Source organism: Copadichromis virginalis, linkage group LG17, assembly GCF_057382275.1.
Source record: "Copadichromis virginalis isolate Kocher_CV1m ecotype Utaka linkage group LG17, C_Virginalis_male_GT1.1, whole genome shotgun sequence".
Classification (NCBI taxonomy): domain Eukaryota; kingdom Metazoa; phylum Chordata; class Actinopteri; order Cichliformes; family Cichlidae; genus Copadichromis; species Copadichromis virginalis.
The window spans coordinates 7,722,903-7,747,871 of NC_140634.1; the positions used below are offsets into that span (position 1 = coordinate 7,722,903).

The 24,969-nt window shown below is 40.8% G+C and overlaps 2 protein-coding genes across 3 annotated transcripts in view; one reads left to right on the forward strand and one right to left on the reverse strand.

Annotated features, from left to right (window-relative positions):
* LOC146688927 (ephrin type-B receptor 1-like) overlaps positions 1 to 24,969 on the reverse strand; it is a 136,665-nt gene that overhangs the window by 32,478 nt on the left and 79,218 nt on the right. For both annotated transcript variants that reach the window (XM_085436117.1, XM_085436116.1), the window contains exons 10-13: positions 8,520 to 8,685; positions 8,043 to 8,148; positions 3,863 to 3,924; positions 3,572 to 3,769 (exon numbers count right to left, since the gene is read on the reverse strand). In XM_085436117.1, the coding sequence (XP_085292243.1) occupies positions 3,572 to 3,769; positions 3,863 to 3,924; positions 8,043 to 8,148; positions 8,520 to 8,685 (532 nt within the window). The remainder of the gene's footprint in view (positions 1 to 3,571; positions 3,770 to 3,862; positions 3,925 to 8,042; positions 8,149 to 8,519; positions 8,686 to 24,969) is intronic.
* On the forward strand, positions 21,829 to 22,736 carry LOC146688928 (uncharacterized). Its single transcript, XM_085436119.1, has 3 exons — positions 21,829 to 22,212; positions 22,299 to 22,416; positions 22,548 to 22,736. The coding sequence occupies exons 1-3, from the start codon at positions 22,105 to 22,107 to the stop codon at positions 22,706 to 22,708; spliced, it is 387 nt and encodes a 128-aa protein (XP_085292245.1). The 5' UTR covers positions 21,829 to 22,104; the 3' UTR covers positions 22,709 to 22,736.

Sequence of the window (24,969 nt, forward strand, 5' to 3'; positions counted from 1 at the left end):
TTATATGAAGGTGGGTCAAGATTCAGCCATTTAATAGTAATACACTTTAGTGCTGCTGTAAGCAAGATTCTTAAGAGGTACTTTTTACTGTTTCCTGCAAAACCATTTGGTAATACTCCTAAAATGGCGAACTGTTGGTCTTTTGTTAATGGTTGTTGGAAAACTGTATTGAGAACTTTAAATATGTTATTCCAAAATGAGCAGATTTTTGGGCATGACCAGAATATATGTGAGTGGGTTCCTAAATGAGTACCACAATTTCGCCAGCAGGTATCAGGATTTGTAGGCTTCATTTTGGCCATTATCTCTGGGGTTCTAAAATATCTCATGACCACCTTCCATTTGAATTCTCTCCACAGCCCAGAGTCACGAGATGGGCTTCACCGAACACCTCTTCCCAGGCGTCCTCTGAGATTTGAGTGCCAGTCTCAGCTTCCCACCTTGCCTTAATATCCAAAGTTGCACTTGTACTGAAACTCATAAATGCGTTATAGAAATTGCTGATTAATTTTGGGGAGGAATTACTTTGAAATATTTTTAGAAATATTTCCTCAATGGGTGAGGGCTCCAAAACTTATGAGTCCCTTTTCTGACGTCCTGATAACAAACAATAAATATATGCAATTTTTTTCTGGGGGGATAGAACAGTAGTAAACATAAATACATAGCTCTAATATCCTTATATAATCAGTTTTTTTTGGCTATGTATGTGCAAAAGTCTTGGGCTACAATTCATTTCTTTAAATTTTGATTCTAAGCTGTCATATTTGATTTTTTAAGGTAGTCTTGAGCACTAATTTTCTCAGCTTTCTGTGGATTTGTCTTTGGACACTGGATGGTTTTTGGCTCATTTTCAGTCTAGTCCTGAACATTTTTGGAGGAAATCTTTTTTTCTTTGACCTATCCAGCATAAGTAACTCAAGGATGAACCAGTAACAGACAACTTAGCAAAGAATTTTAAGTTGTATCTTTATGCACTTTGGGTTGAACAAAAAGATTGCATAAAAATGTAAGGAACTTAACACAATCGCTTCATTTCAAATGCAGGTCAAAAGCAACTGAACTAATTAAATACCTGAAAATAAATTGTTAGTTTCTAATACTTGTTTTAAAAGCCTTTGCTGGTAATAACAGCCTGAAGTCTTCTTGACCCCATGGACATCAGTAGATGCTGCGTTTTCTTCTTTTTAATACTCTGCCAGGCCTTTACTGCACCAGCTTTCAGTGTTTTAGAGGGCTAGTCCAATCTAGCCTTTCTATTCTTGAGGCTTATGAGTGGCTCGCACCTTGCAGTGAATCCTCTGTATTTGCTTTCATGCAGTCTTATTATTATGGTAGACTTGGATATCGATACGCCTATTTCCTGGAGAGTGTTGTTCACTTGGTTGGCTGTTGTGAAGGGGTTTCCTCTTCACCATGGAAATGATTAGAAAAATCCTTTAATTGTCCCACAAGGGGAAATTTAGTGGACGATCATCCACCACTGTTATCTTCCAGGTCACTCACTCCTAATATTGTAGCACTTTCTCAGATGGTTTTTTTCTGGATGGCTTGTTTCACCTGCATGGAGAGCTCCTTTGACCGCATGTTGTCTGTTTACAGCAAAATCTTCCAAATCAAACCTCAAATCAACTTCAGGCCTTTTATCTGCTTATCTACCTTTATCTGCTTAAGTGATAATGACATAACGAAGGAATTGCCCGCACCTACCTGAAATAGCTTTTGACTCAACTGTCCAACTACCTTTTGTGCCTTTAAAAAGAGAGTGGCACATATTTAGGACCTGAAACTCCCAAACCCTTCATCCAATCTGAATGTGGATACCCTGAAAGATGCATCAGGCCCCCAATTGATTCATCCACTGTTTCCCAAAGCCACGTCAAAAACGGTAAAGAAGCCATTCTTAAAAGCTGTATGTCATTATTATGAAGTGGATGAGAATAGAGGTACAACAATGAGTGTGTACAGCTACTACAGCCACCATATAAAACACAATGGAGGCTTAGTCATGGTTTTGGAGTTGCATTTCACTCAGCGGTGTAAGGAAGAAAAAAAGAAAGTTTAGTCTGTGCTGAAGAATGAAGTTGGTCATACAAAATATTGACTTTCAAGCTTGTTTGAATTGTACAAACTGTGTTTTTGACTTATATATTGTAGTTTCCTTTATGTCTGTGAAGGTTCTCAGTCATCCAGGTCATCACAGTCTAAGGAGCTTGGAAAGAAAAGCGTCTGGAATTCTTTAAGTTGCTTGAAGACGTTTCACCTCTCATCTGAGAAGCTTCTTGGTGGAGAGTCCCAGATTTAAGCCCTATGGGAGTGTCCCCCACAAAAGGCAAAAAGGACCCCCTGATCAGTGTTCTAAGGTTTTTATCTAAACTTTAGAACTGAAGAAGTTTCTCGGATGAGAGGTGAAACGTCTTCAAGCAACTTAAAGAAGTCCAGACGCTTTTCTTTCCAAGCTCCTTAGACCAGCGGTCCCCAACCCCCAGGCCTCGGACCGGTACCAATCCGTGAGTCGTTTGGTACCAGGCTGCGAGAGTTGAAGCTCAGGTGTGAAATGTATGGTTTTCAGGGTTTTTATCGGTTTTCAGTGTTATTTTGTTATCGTTTTTATCGTTAACTCGATTTCCTGGGTCTTTTCACGTGTGTTATGAATAAATCTTCTTTTTTTTCGGTACCGGTACTAGTTTTATTTTGTTGTATTTATCTGCGCCACCTTAAAGGCCGGTCCGTGAAAATAATGTCGGGCATAAACCGGTCTGTGGCGCAAAAAAGGTTGGAGACCGCTGCCTTAGACTAGTTTCCTTTATGTTTGTACACACTTCAATAAAACTGCTGCATTTATTTTCCAGTGAAATGAGGGGTGGCTTAAGACTTTTGCGCGATACTGAAGCCCAACGACTGATAACTGAAGTGGATGATAACTCACACTCAGCTTTATACTTTAAAGGTGTTCCTTGTTTTTCTTTCCTTCCTCTTTTCCTTTCTCCTTTTCTCATCCAATAGCCAAAATACCCCCCCAGCAGCCCTGGGACTCTCAGCGTTCTCTGTTTGCCAAACATCATACAGCATTTTTACAGTGAGAGTGCAGATAGCCAAAGAGAATGCATGAAGACAGTTTTAATTTATTCCTGTGAAAGTTTTCAACATGAATAAAACATCTCTCCTGACTTCAAAGGAAAAATAAAGCAAAATAATAAACTGGCATTGTGTGATTCCAGATCTTCCTCATTCACACTAAAGTCTGGCACAGTTGAGAAATTTGATTAATTTTCTGTAGAGGATCTGCTCCTTCACATGGCGGTTGGTTTCATTAAATAAACCAAGGTTTGCTTTTCTAGCTTATGTTTTGAGGCACTTTGTAGAGGATAGCAGTGCTGTGATTGTGGTTATTTTTTCATCTCAACCTTCAACTGATTTTGCTTACACTGAATGAATGCAATGATTATTCAACACATCTGAAAATAAATACAGATTTTCCCTTGCTGAGATTATCTTTCAGCAGCTTATAGAAACAACATGACAAAAGCGAAAGGGTCACCAAACACATGAAGGCACTTAAAGTATCTACCTGATCCGATGACTTCCTCTATTTTGACACAGGAGGGATCGATTTCTTTGGCAAACTCCCGCACAGCCTCATTGGGGTCCTCGTAGGTGAAAGGGTCAATGTAGATCTTGACCCCTGGTGAACTGTGACCCTCAGAAAGGCTGGGAAAGGTCACAGTGGGTGTGGGTCCACTGAACATGTCTGGCCTCAGAGTCACCTCTGAGGAGAAAGGCAGAAAGCTCGAATACACACACTGTTTTAACACATCATATTTTATGTATCGTGATAAAGAAATAAAGAGGGGGGTCGTACCTCCTCCTGTGTTGTACTGCTGCAGCTTGTCACCATATACGCTCTCCTTCAGCTGCCTTCTCCTGCAGACAGAAACACGGACACAGAGATTTACGGGGAAGAAAAAGTGGCAAGTAGGTAAAAAAATAAAACAACTCAAAGTTAGAAATGTTGCAGAAACATCATGCTAATTGGTTGTCCTCTCGCTGTTTCTCTTTTGAGGTGAAATAAATTGTTTTCCAGAAGTGTGCTTAAGAGAGAGTCTGTCAGGAAATCATTAGTATTGGGTGACTTGCTCGTGCTCTTTGTCATCAGCTCTTGTTTCCCGCTTCTCTCCGAGGCTGAAACTAAAGGAATGCACGCGGTAATATTTTAATATGTGGACTGATCTCCACAGCAGACACCTAATACTGAGCGCAGGAGAGACAGCTTGCCGCTCGCTATTTCTGGGAGTTCATGGGGTCACTGAGACTTTGGACATTTCTCATTTCACAGCTAGTTTAAAACTCTTGCCGTATTAAATATTATAATTTAATATTTTTTTTGCATCACTTGTGCGTGATTTTTTGGTCTACAACTTTATTTCTACTAGGAGTCATTTCAAATCCTTTTTTAAAAAAATATGTGAAGTACATTTAGAAATGCTCCCTTCGCGTACACAACCAATGTTTTTTCATAAGAATCTTTTGTTCTTGCACTCTAATTTTGATATTTCTCCTTCACATAGCCCACCTCTCCCTTAATGTCAGCTAGGACAGGCTCCAGTTCATCTGTGACCCCCTAACAGGATAAGAAAACAAATATTTTATAGTCCAATGCATGCAAAATTTAAAGTTAGACTAACTTGTAGGTCTCCTTGCTGTCAGTGGCTGTGGCCATGAATGACCATTATTCGGAAAATGCCACACTCGGTTTTTTGTAGTACCATATGCAGATACAAAAGTATTGGAAATAGCTAACAATAATAGCAATAGCAGCAGCAAGTGTAGTTTGAGCTTGAATCAGTTGATCAGCGAAAGGTTAAAGACTACAGTGTACAGAGAGGATTTGACTTAGATGCACACACGCGACTGCAAGCAGATATACTGGTAAACATACCGATTCTACATTTAAGGTGAGAGAGCTGCAGCTGTCAGTGGTGGAAGCTACACTATATTGCCAAAAGTCAAAATGCAGCCATCCAAATCATTGAATTCAGATGTTGCAATCACTTCCATGACCACAGGTGTATAAAATGAAGCAGCTAGGCATGCAGACTGCTTCCACAAACATTTGTAAAAGAAGAGCTCAGTAAATTCCAGAATGTTACCGTGATAGAGGAACAAGTCCAGCTGTGAAATTTTCTCACTACTAAATATTCCACAATCAACTGTTAGTGATATTATAACAAAGATGAAATGATTGGGAACAACAGCAACTTGGCCATGTAGTGGTAGGCTATGTAAAATCACAGAGCTGAGGTGCATCGTGCACAGAGGTCACCAACTTTCTACAAAGTCAATCTCTACAGACCTCCAAAATTCATGTGGCCTTCAGGAACAGTGAACAACGGTCGAACAACAGCCTTATGTCACCAAGTGCCATGCAAAGTGATGAATAAAGTGGTATAAAGCACGCCACAGACTAGAGCAGTGCAGATGTCTCGTCTGGAGCAACGAATCACACTTCTCCATCTGGATGACTGCGGGTTTGGTGGTTGCCAGGACAAGGGTACTTGTTGGGGCTGTCCCTCATAATATCCAGTGAGAGGAACTTGTAATTTTTTCATTTCATGCTCCCAACTGTATGGGAACATTTTGGGGACCTTTCCTGATCTAACATGAATGTGCATCAGTGCACAAAGCAAGGTCCATAAACGCATGGATGAGTGCGTTTGGTGTGGGAGAACTTGACTGGCCTGCACAGAGTCCTGACCGTGCACTCCTGGGATCAATTAGAGCGCAAGTGCACTTCTGGAAGAATGGTCAAAAATTCCCATAAACACTCCTAAACCTTGTGGAAAGCCTTCCCAGCTGAGTTGAAGCTGTTATAGCTGCAAACCCCATGGATTAAGAATGGGATGTCACTCAAGTTCATATAAGTGTGAAGGCAGACAAGCAAATACTTTTGGCAATATAGTGTATATATAGTAAGGTACCATTTAATGCAACTTCAACTGTACTTCGTTTTAAAAGTATTATTTTACTTTCTAAGACATTTATTTAACAGCTCCAGAAAATAGTTTAAGATGAACATTTTACACAGTTGATAATGTTTTAAAATAGAGCACATTATTAAAGCCGACACCAGTGGTTTTAACCTTCAAGCTCGCTGAATTACAAAAAGCAGAATGGAATGAGATCAGTCAAACGTCTGTGTTTTTTAACAGCTGCAACAAATAGGGATTTTTTGGTTCCAAATTTCTCACATGGTTTAATATCAATCGAAATTCAAATGATAAGACACCAAAAAAACCAAAAAAAAACATCAAAGATGAAAAACAAACAACAGATTAGTTTATCACATCTTTTTCTTCTTCTTCTCTACCACCAATCATGTCCTCAACCCCTTTACCCTATTACCCCTATATGTAAAGTAAGTAAGACAAGCTGTTCATGCACTGATGCCTGTAATTTAACAATCTAACGATGCCATACAGAATAATATGACACCCAGAGGCGCCAAAGCGGTACTTTTGCAACATTGCTTCATTTTAGTGGTCAAGCAGGAGGTGGTGGACTGCCACAGAGTTCCTCTCATCTCCAACTGGAAAAATGATGAAATGCTGCCTCCTGGTTGGGGTTTAGAAGCTTGTATCAAATATGATGGCCTCTTATTCCCAAGTAACAGGAAGTGCAGTGTGACTTGAACCAACAGATTGGCACAAGATCAGCAGTGATGTGGGTGCTGTACCAGACTGTCATGGTAATGAGATTAGCACTCCACCAAGTCCAACTTTCATAAGACTGCAACAAATAGTGCAAATAGTGATCATGAGATCTAGTAATGACCAAACGACTAAGACCGATGAAATCAGTTTCCTCTGCAGAGGGAATGGGCTCAGCTTTGGAGATAAGGAGAACAGCTCAGACATCCAAAGGGATCTCCTGCGACTCCCGGTCTCAAGGGAGCCTTCCATTGGAGGTCGTTGGGTATATCCAAACATGAGGTGACCCTAGAATAGACTCAAGGCTCACTCGAGTGATTGGGAGCAACTGGGAACACCTCAGCTCCTCCAGGATCAACTGGAAAGTGTTGCTGGGGAAAAGACCCTACTTGGCTTAGTGCCATTGTGACCTGATTGTCTATAAGTGGAAGATGACGAATAGAGGGATGGATGGTGTTTTGTAAGGACTGACGGATGGACATTTTAGTACAATTATTCATGCAGAACTTTCACTTGTCATTTATTTTTTGTCACATCAACAACATATAAAATGTTACTTTAAAGGAGGTACATCAGCTGTGGCTACGCTCCACACCACACACTCCCAGAGGCTTCCATTATCTGGTTTACGCTTAAGTAGCGATAGCTAGGTGCTAGGTGCTGCTCATATGGTTGATAAACTTCCATTTTTTTCTTTTTTTCACCATTTTAGCTGAAATAGAAGAATGCATGTGCAGCAGCTCTCTTATTCATTTAAAGGAGCTTTGTTAAAATACATTTATTTGATTGATATTTGTGGGTGTCAGATTTATTTTACTGGGTAATTATATTTGAAACAGATGGCAAATGTCACGAAAGAGAGCAGGGGATTAGTAAAATGGGTCAGGGATTCTGTTGCTGGGGGCATTTTTATTCATGTGGTATGCTCCATGGCCAATCGGCCCTGAACATTTATCCTGGAAAAAAATATGTTGTTCAAAGTCCACTTACTGCTTTTAAAAAAGCATCTACCAGTCTGTCTCAGCTAATCGATTTCCTCAGCGGTCATTAAATAACGTGATCTAAAGACGTGATGTGTGGAAGCTGCAACTGTGCTACTGAAGTGCCGCTTTGTCCACGTAATTACAAACACCTTTGCATTTCGTTCAAAGCTCAAAAAAGAGGGGAACTGTTGTTTTAACTATCAGTTCATGTTCATAGTCTGACAAGTGAAAAGTATGTTATTTAATAGGACACGTGTCTAGCATCTCTACCTCTTTGGATTTTGCAGTGACAGACATTTATGTGCAGCTGCACTTTCGTGTGAAGTGAGCAGGTGTGTCAGCTGTACATTACCTGGTACAGATGATGGCGATAGCTACTAGTGATACAATACACACTCCACCAACTAGAGAGCCAGCAATCAGAGAGAGCTGCTGTCCGAGCTCTGACTTATATTCATCTGCAGAACACACACACACACAAATTAATATTATATTTCATACTCCTCATATGTTTCAGTCTTGCATACACACAGCTGAGCATTTCTGGAAGGGAAAATATATAACTGACACTTTTTTCTCTCTAATACACAGAAAATATAATTTACAAGGCTCATTTTACATGACTGCAAGCACTCTTCACAAACACACACACACGCACACACACACAGAAAGTAAGGGAGAATTTAATCACTTCACAGCCAGAATTTCACTCTTGCGCAACCCTCTCACATTCCCTCTCTCAGCCCTACACTCGCTTTCCTCTCCACCACGAAAACCCACACCCACACAAACACCTCCACACACTCCAGATAACCACCCACACACTTACCGTCGGTGAGGGTTTGGAAGAGCATGTCTTTGCTGTAGGCTCCGTAGCCCGCTACAGTGCGGGCCCTCACCTGGACCACATAGCCGGTCCCGGGTCTCAGACCCTCCAGAACCACATTAGGTGTTTCGCTTAGGACCATCGAACTGTTCAGCACAGATGACTGCAACTGCGTGTGAGGTACAGAGACAATTAGGAGATATATTTAAGAAGCAGCCCAAACAGTCTGTCTGTAACCAAAATATTCTTTTAGTCTAACTTCAGCACTTAGTTTTGGCCAGTATAAACAAAAATACATCCAAAGTAAAGCGAAAACAAAAGAAATTGGTAAAAGCACCCTTTGCCAGGCTTCATCACATTGCCCTGTTCCAAATAACAAAAATATTACAGTTACATGTAGTGGTACAATATGTAGTCATGGAGATAGTTTGGGTTTATTAATCCATATTTGGATATCTGTGTTTTCATGTAATGTGAAGCTGAAACAGGAAAAAAGTAATCCACAGGCCTCACTGTGTATAGCTTTTAGTTTATTAAAACTTCACACAGAGAAGACACTGGATTGTTGTTTTAGGGAAGAGTGTGCTGTGATACACAGTGGCCAAAGCACGATTGTGTTTAGTCTCATTTCATTGTGGCTATTAAAAAGCAAGGCAACACTTCACATCGGTAGGTTTGGAATACTGGTGTCCCAAACTAAATAATATCATCATTTCAAAATGCATTTTGTATTTAATCAGTTTATCATTGTCAAAAATGAAAATTTGTTTGATGAATTTGTAACTTCTACAAAATTGCAAAAAACTAAGAAATTGAGAAGGTGGCAAACACTTTTTAGCAGCACTGTGTGTGGGTCACTTTCTAACCTAATCCACCTCGAGAATACAAGAAGTCTACGTGTGCCGCCTTTCTTTCTGTTGTAATGATCTCCAGAGCTGAGAGTTGTACACAGACACAAGAGACTCATCAGTATTACACCCCATGATTCAACAGCTAGAACAACCTTAAGAAGGAATAACTTAACATTTCCTTAATGACTTTCTAATCCACTGTACGAGGATTTATAGAGGCGCTCACACTTTCTGCTCTTCAGTTAATCAAGTGTGTTTGATTAGCAGCACCTGGCTGCCACTTACCCTCTCAGTTCCTATGGAGGCAGCGACTGATTCTGAGTTGTTGTCAAATAAATAATGACACAGTGCACATGTTTTGTAGTCCATCTGAGTTTGTATTTACCTCATTCAAAGACCAGATGCATGCACCAGATGTGTAAAACTTTCTTTTGACCCTGACTGTGCACAGCAGCAGTTGCTTGTAGATGGATTGATGGTTGCCAGTTTGAAAATTTGAACATATTATCCAACCCCTCTGGTCAGCTCTATTGCATCTGTAACCATAACCAGCGCTCACCTCATGGTTACACTGACATCCTGGATAAAACGATCTACACTATGGAAAAGTGAGTGATGAATAAAGAAACACTGCTTAACTTACACCTCTGTGTCGAAACTAAACACTAAGATTGGGAGACTGCCATTTTTTGCAGCACATAAAGATTCAATAAGTCAGGTTCCTCTTTAAAACAGAAAAGGTCAGAAACAAGCATTTTGCGAGGCGTGGAGCCCTATTCAAAACTAAAGAACTCCTAAAGCTGCTGCTTTTGCAGACTTGATATTGGTATTCTTAAACAGATTACACCATATGATTTGTGAGGCTTAATTTGATTCAAAATGGGCAGAAGGCATTCAAAATACAGCGGCAGACTGAGTGTTTGCTGAATGAATATAATGATTCTGTGCACAGGAAACAGATTCCACACAGCAGAAAACAGTATGTGAGCTTAACCTTCCCTTCCCCATCAGTCTCTTATACTAAACTGTAACCAGAGTAAAGGGCAAAGTTGTCCTGTTCTCTCTGGAAACCTAAATCCTCACAGGATCCTCTCAGACATCAAAGGTTCCTCTGGTACAGTTGCAGTCACTGTCAGAAGGCAAGAAGTCAGAAATCTTTAGCTGGCACTCGTGCGATTTCCAACATTTACCCCGTTAGCACCACTTTGGAGCCAACCCAACAAAAACAATGAATAGTCTTTAGCTATCCTTTGTCATTATTTCTGGAAAGATACATAAACATGATATGTTTTTCCAGTTTTCTTGGTGTGGTAACACAGAATCTTCCCACATGAGAACAAATGTTGTTCAGGCTTTTTCAAGCTCACTATCGTTAACATTTCTAAACCTCCAGTTTTTGTTTCATATGATGCTCCTTGCCCTCATATATCTTCCAGTTACGTTTTCACCCCTTTTAACCCCACCCCCCTTCATTCCCTGCATATATAGGTATTTCTGTCACAATGCAGTTAATTAGCTATTATCCTCAGAGACAGGTGAGAATTTGGTCTTCACCCCTTCCATTTCTTCTTCTGGACTGAATTAGGTATGAGACCTATCAGGCCACTCCAATAAACCAAAGACCACCACCTTGCACTGCTATCTTTCTCTGTCTGCCTTCTAGACTTCCTGTCTTCAGTCGGTTTCTTTCAGATAAAAAAAAAAAAAAAAAGCTTCACTGCAGTTAATTTGAAATGGAGTCTGGAGAGAATGACAGATATAATGTGGTGATGGCATGAAAGTAGAGGGAGGGAAGCATGCAGTGAGGATGAAGGGTGGTAGGGTGGAGGGGGTCAAAAGCATAGCAAAGATGAGAGGAAGAGAGATGACGGTGGTGATGAACAGGACAGGTCAGGAGGGAAAAGAGTGGGAAGAAATTGAGGGAAAAGCAGACGAAAGGCTGGGAAGGCTACCAGAAGATGGAACGGATGAAAGAGGGTTAAAGATGATTGTTTTTATTATCGTAATCTTTCATAACCAACACTCATCCCCCGATCATCAGCCCCCTTTGTTGCTGCAGGGCCTGTTTACTTTTCCAATATGCGATATCATATAGTATTTATTACCTTCATTCATGTCATCTTAATATACTGATTTCTCTTATTAACATATATAAAAGACGGACGCTGCTAATTGCTTTCTCGTAATTAGGACATAACGCAAGGACAAGTGTTAAAGGCTTGAAAAGAATGCGTTATATTTGCAAGTGGACAGAGAAATGGGGTATTGTGTTGGGGGTGAAGTTTGAATTTGAAGGTGTGTGTGTGGGTGGGGGGGAGGGAGGATGAGGGTGGCTCTATGTTTGCCAGAATGAAGAGGTTAAGGGGCAGCCCATATGGGAAGGCCTGGTAGCCAGAGATAAGTAATGGGGAAAAATCCAGCCTTCTTGCACCATATCAAATCTACTACATTAAAACCTCATTATCTATAGAGTGGGAGTGGAAAAGGAAGGTGCGGGTGGGGAGGATGGGGGGGCGAGAGAAGGTGGAGAAATGACAAAAAACTGCCAGAGCAGGAGGTAGAGTACAGCTGTCTGGTAAGAAAAACCTGTCCTCTCTCTGCAGGCTTATCAAACCACTCCCCGGGGACATCTTCACTTTCAAATATGTGCTAAAATTAGTCTTTATGTGGCCGACTGCTCCGTGGTGTGAAACGCAGCGACTGAATTGGCTTCTGCGTTAAATGATATTGAAGTAAAAGCAACAGCAAATAAGGCTGACTTAGAGTAAAGTCACTGTCATGATTTTGACTAACTAAGGATTTTATCTGTGGCTGTCACACCACAGGTGCAGTACATCTCTCAGTGAGAGCACTACTTCTCACCGTGTACTCAGCTCACTTTAATTGCCCTGCGAGAGGCAGAATCTCGACCTCCTCTTCTCTCCCTATTCTCCATCTTTCCTGGAACTTTGCTGATACCAAAACTGTGAGAATAAGAGGAGCGGTGAGTGCTCCATATGGAGATAGGGCTACTGTGCTCTTCCTGTTATTTATTTCTTTTTTGATGATGCCTAAGTGACAACGCTGTGTATGTAGAGTAAAAGACTGTGAAAGAAACACAAAAAAATGACGAACATGAAATACTAAACCCGCATAAGAATATAGATCAAATTAAAAAAGTGTTTTAAGGTGGTAAACAAAGCCACAACTCCTTCCTTTGCATCTAAGAGTACAATCACTATTTATGCTGGTGTAGGCTTTTCAGGAAGTGCATTATGGGACTGGCATGGTTGTGCTCTGCAGCTAGACAGCCAATGCACAGCTTTGTAGACTCTTGTCTACATGTAGTAGCTGTCTGCTGACAACAGGAGGCAGTGTCAAAAATATGCTGAGCAACAGGTCTGTAGAGTGTATTGATCCCCAAGTTGAAAAACCCCTGCATTCAACCTATTCACCTAAGCAGTCGACATTAGAACGATGCCACCTTATCCCATAGTCCAGCCAATGATGCGATTCACATTCGTATATACGCAGTTAATCAACATCATTGACAGGCTATGACAGCGTCCTTATGTGCTGACACCGGTGTTTTAGCTAGCAAAGCGGCGTGGCTGATGTGGAGTTAATGGCAACATGTACAACCACTGGAGATGTGAGCAGGACAGACGGAAGTTGACGGAAAAAGTGTGGACTTTATACCAGTTTTTAAATTGCGTTGATCGGCCACGTAAAACCAGAGTTATGATAAAAATATATGCAATGTTTGTTTTTCCTGAATACTATTGTTGTTTATATTTACTGCGGGAAGAAACGGTAAAAACTGCGTTTTATAAGGAAAACGCTCGAAAGCACTCTCCACCTGTGAGCAAAACCAAAACCAAAAAACCCCCCACCCTTTCCTGTTCGTCGGAAAAAGTACCATGTCGACCAATCAAAAAAATGATATGGCAACATGGCATTTAGTTGTTTAGGAAGGGGGGAAGTTTTAGGAGTGACAGCGGTGTTTTGAGATGAGAGATTTGCGACGTTTAGCGCAAATCTTGTGTGAATGTTACAGCTGTTACAGCAGTGATACATCTCCTGCTGTCAAGCCTGCAGGTATCAGGCTGTTGCTCTCCTTTATCTCATAGTGGACAGAAATTATTTTTTGGAGTGGCACAAATAATTTGTGTGGCATCAAATTTGATGCAGAACAGCTGATTGTTCTGTAAATAGTTTGAAATGTTTATTTAAAAACAACTTTGTTGTTTGCATAACTCAGTAACTTTTTTGAAGAAGTAACTATATAATTAATTGCCCAACATTGATCATTATATGCTGTATTTTGCAGACAGAGTTACAGGACTCTCTCCCAGACCACAGACTCATAATACAAGTCAGAGCTTTATTGGAGTTCAAGTTATTTTTACTTCCAATAGTGTTAACATACTACACAGGTCATGAACAAGATTTTTTTTAATTTTCATTGTAAGTGGGCTAAAGCACTTAATTAAAAGAAGTCTAACATAAATGTAAATGCTGTAGTTTGGTCATTTTAATAAACCATGTAACTTGGATGGATTTGATGCTGGCGTGACCACACATCTGCTGTTGCACACAGTGGTCTAAGGGGGCCGCTCAGGGAGTTTGTGTGTTCGCTCAGACACATGAAAAATTAGAGAGAACATTGCTGTAGACTGTTCTTGAAGTTCTAACACATTTGTTTACTACAGTCTTTGTCTGTGCTTTATCGATCTTTTCATGACTTTGTGGGCCCCCTTTACTGTTCAGGCCAGCGTTTGAATCCAGCATTCAACCTATGCATAGCATCAGCAACATCTACATACTGTTGGTTATTTTCTTGCTGTATGTAAGCAAGCCCACGTAGACTGCATAGCATAATCCTGTACTCTGAGTAGCCAAACACCTACGCAAACAGACTACAGACGCAGTACCATGAATCCCACTTGAAACAACTATTATCCGGTTCTGTGCTTCCGGATAATGTTTGAAATACAGCCAGTCCTACCCTGGAGAAACATGAAACATTTTACATTTGAACGACAGATGAAATGAAAATGATATAAATGGTTTTCGTTTATCGGAGATGAGTCACCCTCACCGAGCTTACGGAATCTCTCCTTTATTCCTAAAGGAAAAATCAGCGAGTGTCGTCTAATGCCCATTATAGACAAGAGACACTGAATCAGCAGGAGTCTAAATGAAAGTTTTGTATAAGAATTAGTGAGGTTTAAGAGACAGTAGTGAGACCTGCTATGGTGTATGGCTTAGAGATAGTGGCACTGATAAAAAGGCGAGTGGTGGAGCAGGAGGTGGCAGAGTTGAAGATGTTGAGATTTTAATTGGGAGTGAGCAGGAGGGACAACATTAGAAATGGAGGAGGGATAGTGGATGTACTGGGAAAAGGATGTTGAAGATGGAGCTGCAAGAGGATGAACACACAGAAGATTCACAGGTGTAGTGAAGGAGAACATGCAGAGGGTTGGTGTGACAGAAGACAATGTAGAAACAGGGTGAGAGCTAATGCTAACAGTTAACCAGCTAGAAAAGATAAAAATAAAGGTACATGCTGCTGAAAAATACCTGTCTTTAAAACTGTTAATAAGGCATCACAAATTATTACACAAATTAATTCAAAACTAACAATACAATTAAGTGCAATTTATAAAAAGCATTAACTCCACATATGTTGGAAAGCAAACCTTGAAGTAATAGGTACTGATTTTTAATTATGTAATGACAAATGGTTGCATTAGTGCCACATTAAGACTTAAAAAGCAGCAGCAGTATCCATAAAAATAAAAAGGAAAGATTCAAACACACGTTTTCAGTTGTTTTTGTGCAGCCCTGCGAAGTTGACAGCCCTGGAAAATTGGAATCTCTGAGCAAGTTCTCTGAAGCCACGGACTTTAGGGCTGCGCATGAGTGTTTTCATCAAAGAGAATAGATAACAAAAACAGCTGACAAGAGTACTGGGCATTTAAAGTTTGTACTTGCGCTCACAGTTGAGAGTTTCAATGAGTTATGGAAGTACCAACTCGCTGACAGTGTGTATTAAAAAGAAAAAAATGAGCACAGGGAGAAGCAGTGGTATTCCAAAAAATGCCAAAAACAATTTTCTTCAGATCTTGTGCGAAGGACTGAAGGATGGTGGGGAATGAAATGTGATCCGTGGCTGAGGAGGCACGCGCTCTGTTTGGTGTATGTTACACAATCCCTTGTAGGTGCTTCACTCTTTGTTTTTAATCTGTCTGCAGCAAAAGTCTGTCTGTTTTTGCAGCTGTTGGCTCTGCTTCAAAAAAAGATGAGGACATTCTTATATTTACCTTTGGGTGATAGATATGGGAGTAATTTAACTCGGAGTCTCGAAATGCATTGCTTCCTATTTGCGGAATTACAAAGACAAGATATGCTGTCGCAATTTTCCTTTCTCTTCACAATTTTCTTTCCTAGAGCAACTTCTTTGATAGGAAAGCAATCAGAACCTGCATGTTTTACCACTGAATCAGAGGCTCACATTGGTGCCTCTGGTCTGACATTCGCTATTCAAGCTAGACTATGAAGTCTTTTGTTCATACAAATTAGGACCTTGTCCACTACAGGCAGCTGAAGGCTTGATTGCTTCAGTAAGACAGCCTCACAGAAGACTGGTAGGAGCTTTGAAAAACACCCACTGAGGGGATAAATTGGTGGTTTAGTGTTTCTGCTTTTGAGTGAATCGGTTAACAAGATTAAATGATCTTCCACTATTCTACATTACAAAAGCTGGAGTAACACTGTTATCAACGCTGCAGCAAGACATTCATATTGTGATCTCTTTTGCAAAACACTGACTCCAGAAGGGTAAATAATATTCTGTCTGCACAAGAAACTGCTTCATATCTGGAGTGCATCCACAGAATGGAAATCTGATCACAAAGCTAGAAGCATCTACGCTGCTCGAAAAAATGAAAGAAACAAATCAGAATATAGATCTGATCTCAATGGGGGGGGAAAATCATGCTGCCTGCATATCTATACTGATCGGGTAATGTGTTAGGAATGAAGGGATGTTACATTGTTTGATGGAAATGAAAATTACAAACATACAGAGGGCCTAATTCAAAGACACCTTGTAAATCCAAGTGAAGAAAAGTATGTGGCAGACCAGCCCATTTTACTGAAAATTCACCCCAGCCACTCAACATGGCACTCAATGGTTTGTATGTTCTCAATGTGCTTATGTGCATGCCTGACAACATCGGGGCATGCTCCTACTGAGACCACAGATGGTGTCCTGGGGCATCTCCTCCTAGATCTGGACCAGGACATCACTGAGCTCCTGGACAGTCTGTGGTGCAACCTTGCAGTGTCTGATGAACTGAAACATAACGTCCCAGACGCGTCCTATTGGATTTAGGTCAGGCGAGCATGGGAGCCGGTCAGTATGAACTCCTTTATCTTCCACAAACTGTCTGCAAACTTTTGCCACATGAGGTCAGGCATTATTGTGCAACAGGAGGAAACCAGGACCCACTGCACCAGTGTAGTGTCTGACAGTGGATTTCACAGTGTGCCAGTGTATTGTTGCCAATCCTGTAGAGGTCTCTGCGCCCCTCTGTGGATATGCCTCACCCCACCATCACTGACCCACCGCCAAACCTGTCGTGCTGAGCGAACATTCTTCATTTGTTCTCCAGACCCCTTCACGTCTGTCACATGTGCTCAGGGTAAACCGGCTCTTATCTGTCAAAGGCATATTCTGGTGTTCTGGCAAATGCCACAGTGTCGGGCAGTGAGCACAGAGCCCACGAGAGGACATCAGGCTAGCCTCATGTAGTTTGTTTCTGATATTTGGTCAGAGACATTCACACCAGTGTCCTGCTGGAGGTTTATTTTGTAGCTCTGGCAGTGCTCATCCTGTTTCTCCTTGCACAAAGGAGCAGATATCGGTCCTACTGATGGGTTAAGAATCTATTACAGTCCTGTCCATTTCTCCTGGAGTAGCTGTCGGTGTCCTGGAATCTCCTCCATGCTCTTGAGACTGTGTTGAGCGACAGAGCAAATCTCTTGGTGATGCCATGTATTCATGTCCCATCCTAGAGGAATTGAACTACCTTTGGAACCTCTGTGGGGTCCAGGTGTCACCTCATGCCACCGGTGACTGACCCTAACTGAACTAGTGCAAAAAATTGTCAGAAAAGACGGGGAGAGAAAAAATGTCAGTGGCCTCCACCTTTAAAACCATTCCTGTTTTGGGGGTTTTCAAAAGGTTTTCCTTTTTGTGAAGCAGTATATATAGAGAACATGGAAGTTCACATGATTAGCATGCCAAGGTCAAATCCTAAAAATGAATCCAACTCCAGGGCATGTCTCTACAGTGGTGAGATAGGCACTGGTGAGTCTCCTGCTCTTCTGGACTCTACAGCCAAGCCCTATGCTAAAGCACTACTTTGGTTGTGGAGGTTCCCCTCCAAGGTTTTGTTACAGGTGGCAGCAATGACCTTGTTTTGTTCACCTCCTTTGGATTAATAACCCCTCCACCACAACAACCTTCATATTCCTAAAAGGAGAAGCAGGTTTCTGGTTGCTTTTATCTGAAAAATTACTCACAATAATAAACTTTATTCCAGAAAAAAATACAGTTATAACCAACTAAAAATAATTTCTTCTATAGGGTGGCTGAGCTTAAACTTTAGAAATAGTTCAATCAATCCTGAGGGAGAACAGAATAGAGCTGGTGCTCCTTTATTTCTAAAAAGCTAAAGTGGTTCAGGCATTTCATAAGGCTGACTTCAGGGTGCCTCCCTTTGGAGATTTTCAGGGCATATGCATCATGTAGGAGACCCTAGGGTAGACTCGGACTTTGTGAAAGGATTTTATGTATATCTGATGTGGTACTGGAATGCCTCTGGATCCCTCAGGATGTGCTAGGAGACGCTGCTAAGGAGAAGAATGTCTGGACTAACTTGACCTGGCCTAAAGAAATGATAGATGGAGAATGTGGGCATCCCTCTTGTGCAGGAGATCAAGTACTGAGACTGAGAGTTTCCTTTTATTCTCAGTATAACTCAGCGGGTCAGGGTAGGGAAGAATAAAGAAAACTTCCAAAGAGTTCAGCTAATGGACACAAGTGGTTCTTCTCTCGGAGCACATTTCTGGCCTTTGCGAAACAGGAACAATAGGAGTAAAAGAAAGCTACAAAGGATCATTTTGAATATCGATCATTTTCCTTCAACCTTGCCTGCCTGGAACAGAAATCCTCAACACTCTGGCCTGGAAGAACGGATGCTTCTTGTTCTCTTTTCTGTGGCAGACTCCATCTCTCTGGGGTGAAAGGCTTTGCCCTTTTAAGATAAAGGTAACTATGTAATATCAGTGCTCTGTGCTGACTTCGGGCATGTACTGAGGTCCACGGAGAGACCTGAAGCCCACAGCAACAGAGAATGCTGAGGAGATGAATCTAGGACACCATCTTACTCAGCAAACAATAGAGAAATATTAGCGGCTGCAGTCTACAAACACTATGATATCCCGCCTCGCAGACTTTGGAACAGACAAAACAACATAAGCAGTAAATTGAATAAATGCATCGGAGCTGTATACATGACTGCCAATGAATATTTTCCTGTAAAACAGCAACAAAAGATATCGCCGTCTTGTGTGGCTACCTAAATATTTAATATTTCAGCTAGGATCGGATTAGCTGGAAAGGTTTTGGGGAAATTTGTCTAAATTACTGTCCATTTGTCTTCTAAAGTTTTCAGTAAAGACTAAAGAATTAGCTGCTTGAGACTCCCAAGATCAGCATGAGCTCTTACTGCTCCTGATTAGCCTAATGGTTGATTTAATTTTCATCTTCACAAATCCTAATTTGATCTTATATTGCATGTTACCGATAACAAAGCTGCAGCAGCCCAAACTACTCCCTTTGTTCGTGTTCGATTCAGTGAAACGCTGAGTTGGAGGGAGGCGGTCCTCATTGTCTGAAAACAGCTTTTTAAAGCCAGTTGTTAATGAATGGACACTCATCCTTCCTGCACAAATACGATCAACAATTTATGTGTGGTTGAAAAAAGAAAGGCTCTACATCACTGTAAAACCCTGTCAGTATGGCTGCAGGCCCCATTAAATATGCATTGTAGCTCTAAGATCAATCCTGACTTATTAGGAAATAATATTGCATAAAAGATGATACATGAATAGGCATTCAGCACGAGTGGGAGACAAAAATACATCATTTATAAGAGCTATAAATTGTAGAAATATGCTGACAGGTTTCTGCCTTCAGCTGTCCTGAAATAATTGCCATGTTGATCAGCCACCAAACCCAGTGATGATGATTTTTATCAAGCTGCAGTTTTCATACTAAATGACAAGAAATATTTAATAACAACGGTATTACAAAAACGGCAGTACTGAGTACTGAGTTTCTTGAACGATATGATGGAGAACAGACACGTTCAGAAACATTTGTCATGGTGTCTGCTGCTGTTGGATGGATGTTCTCAAGGAGTCTATGAAACTACCAGACAGCCCGTAATCTTCTGTCAAGTATTAAAAACATAACATCATGCCTGTATAAATTATCGCCATACCCAATACACTTTTGAAGCTTCTCTTTGATAGATGAAAAAATTTCAATTATTAAATTTTAAAAACTGGTTCTCTTCCATCCGCTGCCTGGAGTTATCCTACCCCCTTATTTTCTTAAACTCCTGGATAGATGTAGTACCTAACTATTCTTTTTTTGGTGAATATTTTAAAATTGCTATCAGCCTCTCCTCCTTATTAATATTAAACACATCTAATTTCTTTCAGTAACATGTTTTTTGTTTGCTGTTTTTTGTGTTTTCCAAGGGACTAAATCTGGAAACATAAGGTAGCACATACAATATCTACCTAGCAACAACACTTCTGTGAGCTCCTGATGTGTGTTTATAATTAATGCTTTATTGTTGATGAAGATGGGAACTTGAACTCTACATCACCACGGTGAGCAAGATAAATCTAGGAAATGATCTCACACCCAGCAAACAATAGAACACTATTAGTGACAGCGGACACTGTAACATATGTGAAACCATTAAGAGCCCCTAGTAAAAAAGCAGAAAGTGCAGTGCTGTGCGTGAGTCTATATTTTGCTAGGAAAATGTGAAATCGGTGTAGGGATTTATTGAAACATGCAGAAACATCCATAGAAATACAGTATTTAAGACAAAATCAGAGTTTATATAAATGTAACCAGCTTGAAAGTCAAGTCATTTCATATGATCGCCATTAGTCTTCAACACAGACTGTTTTGGGCAAGCTTTCTTATCATTTCTTTAAGCAGCCTTCAGGAATAGTTCCCTAAGCTTCTTGAAGGACTGCCTTTTGTTCTACTCTCTTCTGGGATGATCCCACATTGCTTTAATGATGTTAGGGAGGCCAATCCATTATGTGCCTTTTTGTTTTCTATCTGGGTTTCTACTGCACTAGTAGTGTGTTTGCGATCATTTTCATGCTGAAAAATTCAGCTCTTGTGTAACCAGTATGTAACAAAATATATAAACAATGGGCAAATCAGAAGATTTCAGGAACGACAGGAGCCCAGAGGATGGGTAACCACAATGAAAACACAACTGCAAATGATGAAGCAATAGTTCAACTGTATTTGAAATTTGTGCACTGTATTGCCTTTACAATAACAACCAAAATTGTGTGTGCGCGCACAGATACCCAAAATAAAAAAGAAAAGAATGTTAGACCCGGGTCTTTTAAAGTGTCAATAGGATCCAGATCAGGCCTGTTTGGTGATCTGGTGAGTTATTGGTGTGAGTTCAGTCCACGATCGATGTATGGTTTGCACTGTTTTGTCCTACCACAGTTCAGGCAACCAGACTTCAAGATTCAATTCCAAATGGGCTGTGGCTCGCCATCCATTGCAATGGAAAATTATTCCTCTTCTGCGGATTTCCACAAAGTCTGTAATCCGATGTTCTCCGAGGAGTCTCGGCTCCTTTCTCCAACTCAAAAAACCTGACCTAAGAGTGAGGTCAGAATTACTTCAAATGAACATGGTTCACACTTAACTAACACTTCTGTTTAAAGTATAAATCATGAACAAAATGTGTTTCAATTTCTAATGTTGTACAACTAATCAAATTCTAAACGTTTTCATTACATGGCAATGTAGCTATCACCAATCATTAAAGCAATTCACACTGCTCATTAAAAGCAGCAAACTCAATATACTCTGCTCACGGTCAAGTAACAACAGTGATGAATAAAAGTAACACAATAAAACATTTCAATACAGATAGACATACTGTTTTTTCCTTAACCTAACAACAGCTAATAAGTTCTCAACTAACGCTTAACAACGGGAGTGAGCATTTAGCACACTCGCTAGCTACTTGCATAGTACCGTCACCATTAGCGTTTGTTTTTTGAAGCGAACAACATTAACATTTCAGGATGCCGATCAGCGGCTATAACAGTTTCGTTACTCACCAGTGCAAAGTAGTGATGGGACGTTCTGTATCGAGGCTTCGGAGCGTGTGTCGAGTAATGGAGGGGGCGTTTCCGCGAAGCGCGTATCGAGGCTTGCTTCATTTATGGGAGGAGCTGAAAATGATGACGTCCGAAGCCTCGCTGCCCGGCTGTACCACGTGACTGGTTCATGAAGTGGTTCGAACTTTGCCGCGAGATATGACAGCGATATAAACCCCTCAGACTTCATTCAAAAATGTGGGTGTTTGATGGAGAGTTGCGGTTAGTGAGAGTTTGGAGACCGTATGGAGGTTTATGAGAGTGAGGAGAGTCAGGAGAGAATGGAGCCAGCTAAGAAGAGGAGGATGTCCTCCCCTGTGTGGGAACATTTTGATCTTATTCCTCCCAACAAGGTATGTAAATTTCTACAGAAGATGTATTTTGATGATACTGATGGTGCAATACAATTTATGTTGAGCTGTCTTGACTTTTGTACAAGGTGAAGTGTTTGCTATGTGCCAGGGAGCTGGGATATAACAACAACACCTCATCCATGCTTAGGCACTACAGAGCTTTGCATGAGAATAAGGGGGACACCGATCGTGGAGCAAGACCAGGTGAGCCATCAAATGCAATGATAATATAGGATGCAGTAATGTTACTAAATGATATAACAATATTATACAACTGTTATAAGTTACGTATGTGATATTTATATTTGTGCTTTATCTTTATTGTCTTTCCTCAGGAGAACAATCTCAAATAGATGAAGACCTGGTCAGCATGGTGATTGAGGACTCCCAGCCATTTAGCATTGTGGAGGACAAAGGATTCAAAAGATTTGTTAAATCATTAAATCCCAGCTATGTTCTCCCCACTAAAAAGGTCATAAAAGCAGTGAAAATTTAGTTTTTACAGAATAAAATGTGAACAGGCAGGACTGAGGCTCAAAGCCTCAGTGTGTAGCTGTCCATACCTCAACGTTACAAAAGCACAACCACTGTCCACACCCCAACCACACCTCACCTCACAGTAAATGATCATTTCCATTTCAAGCATTTCCAAATAATCATTTCCCATACTGCCACTATAAATATACACAGTATACTGCCATCACTACAATATACATGTTTTACACACTCCTTTTGTTGTTGACATTTACAGGCTGTGTGCAAAATGCCACACTCTTCAAATTCATGCCAGCTATTATTTTTACGTCCAGTAGGTGTCCTGCTAGAGCAAATGAAGCTTCATGAAGCTTCGCGTTGGGGTGAACCAATTGGATGAAAAGCTTCAGTGCTTCATGGGGCTTCATCTGCCCATCACTAGTGCAAAGCACTTCGTATTCATAAAACTAGCTTCGGCTATCCAAATCTGGCGGCTAATCAAGCAGACACCAACAGCTTCGCTGTTTCAACAGCTACCACGTTTTCCCCACAGGTACTGCTATGGCGCGTGCGGTCTAAGCAGCCTTAGCAGCGCAACCAAACATGAAAAACAAGGCGGGACAAACAATCCCATTGGTTGGACTGCATTTGTATCCAGGTCAAAAAATAACCTTTGAGAAACAAAATAAATAAATAAATAACACAAATAATGCAATTCCATACAAAATAATTTGGATTTTTTTCTTTAGAGTCTCTCTCCAATCATGAGTGCTTTTAACTGAACAAAATAAAACACCTTTAATAATAATTACAATAAACAGTCTCTAATTCCATCTGTTTGCCACTGGGCTACACTTGCCAATCAGATGGTTTCCAGATGGTACTGCATGATGGATCAAAAATCTGACAGGACTTTTCAGTGTTCATAATTCCATCAATCTTGAAAATCCCCAACAACACTTTGTGAAATACAGCCCCAAACCATGAGAGGCTCCACCTTAGCTGTGTCCCAAAACGTAGGCTGCATCCTCCCGAGGCTGCATTTTTAGACCAATTACGCCACAGTGACACAATGAAGGCTGTCCCAATTCGTAGACTCCTCCGAATGCGGCCGACAAATGCGTCCTCCTTTTCCTAAGATTTGAAGGATGGGTCGGGTGTATCCTTCGTGGCCCACCATATCCCAGAATTCATAGCGCGGCCCAGCCAATTCCAGTTTCCAACAATGGCTGCAGCTACTTAGTTTTATTATTACTCTTATTACTCTTTCTGGGTCACAAAATAAACTTTTAACATATTTTAATGTAGCTGTGTAAACTTCAAATATCTGCTTGGTTTATCAAGACATCACATATCGCATATTTGTAAAAGTGCTCCGACCTTTTCGGAGACGTCTGTTACCCACCAGATCGATGGCTAGAGGGGGTTCAAGGGTCACTAGAGCAACTAGAACAGCGGACTCCTGGCTTCATCATTTTTTTGGCTAATTGAAAGCCACTCTTCCACCGAGACCATTTCTGATGAAGCTTCAGTGAACTGCTAATGGATCAGCTGAAGAGGAAGATGCATTTCTCTGATTAGATCTTTGTCGGACTTTTTCCTGTTTCTTAAGGACATAGCATTCAGACATTTTTCACTGCAGACAGTTTTTAAGATCTGACACTCCTTCTGTCCTCTGTTTGTCCAGTTTCCTCAAATGTTTCAACGACACACTACACACCGTGTTGTCACATGCCAAGTTTTTAGCTAATATCTCTTTGACAATCACCTTGTTAGTACAAAAATATTATTGTATGCCTATCAAAGTGTCTGTTTTGTGACAGGTTGCTGGTAACACAGTGCCTAAAGATAAAATTAAAAATGTTTTTTTGATAAGTTGTCTGTTATGTGTAGACACAACACTGGTTAATGCCTTTAATTAGGTGCTATTCATCCATCCATCCATCCATTCGCTTCCGCTTATCCTTTTCAGGGTCGCGGGGGGCGCTGGAGCCTATCCCAGCTGTCATAGGGCGAGAGGCAGGGTACACCCTGGGCAGGTCGCCAGTCTGTCGCAGGGCTAACACATAGGGACAGACAACCATTCACACTCACATTCACTCGCACATTCACACCTAGTGGCAATTTGGATTATCCAATTAACCTATCCCCACAAGTTAATTGGGTGCTTGTGCTATTCATTTCTCTAAAAATGGTCAGGTATAAGGACTGGACTAAAAATGAGTGAAAAAACAGTGTTCAGAGAAAAAAGAAAGCATCTGAGGACCATTTTTAAAAATTACA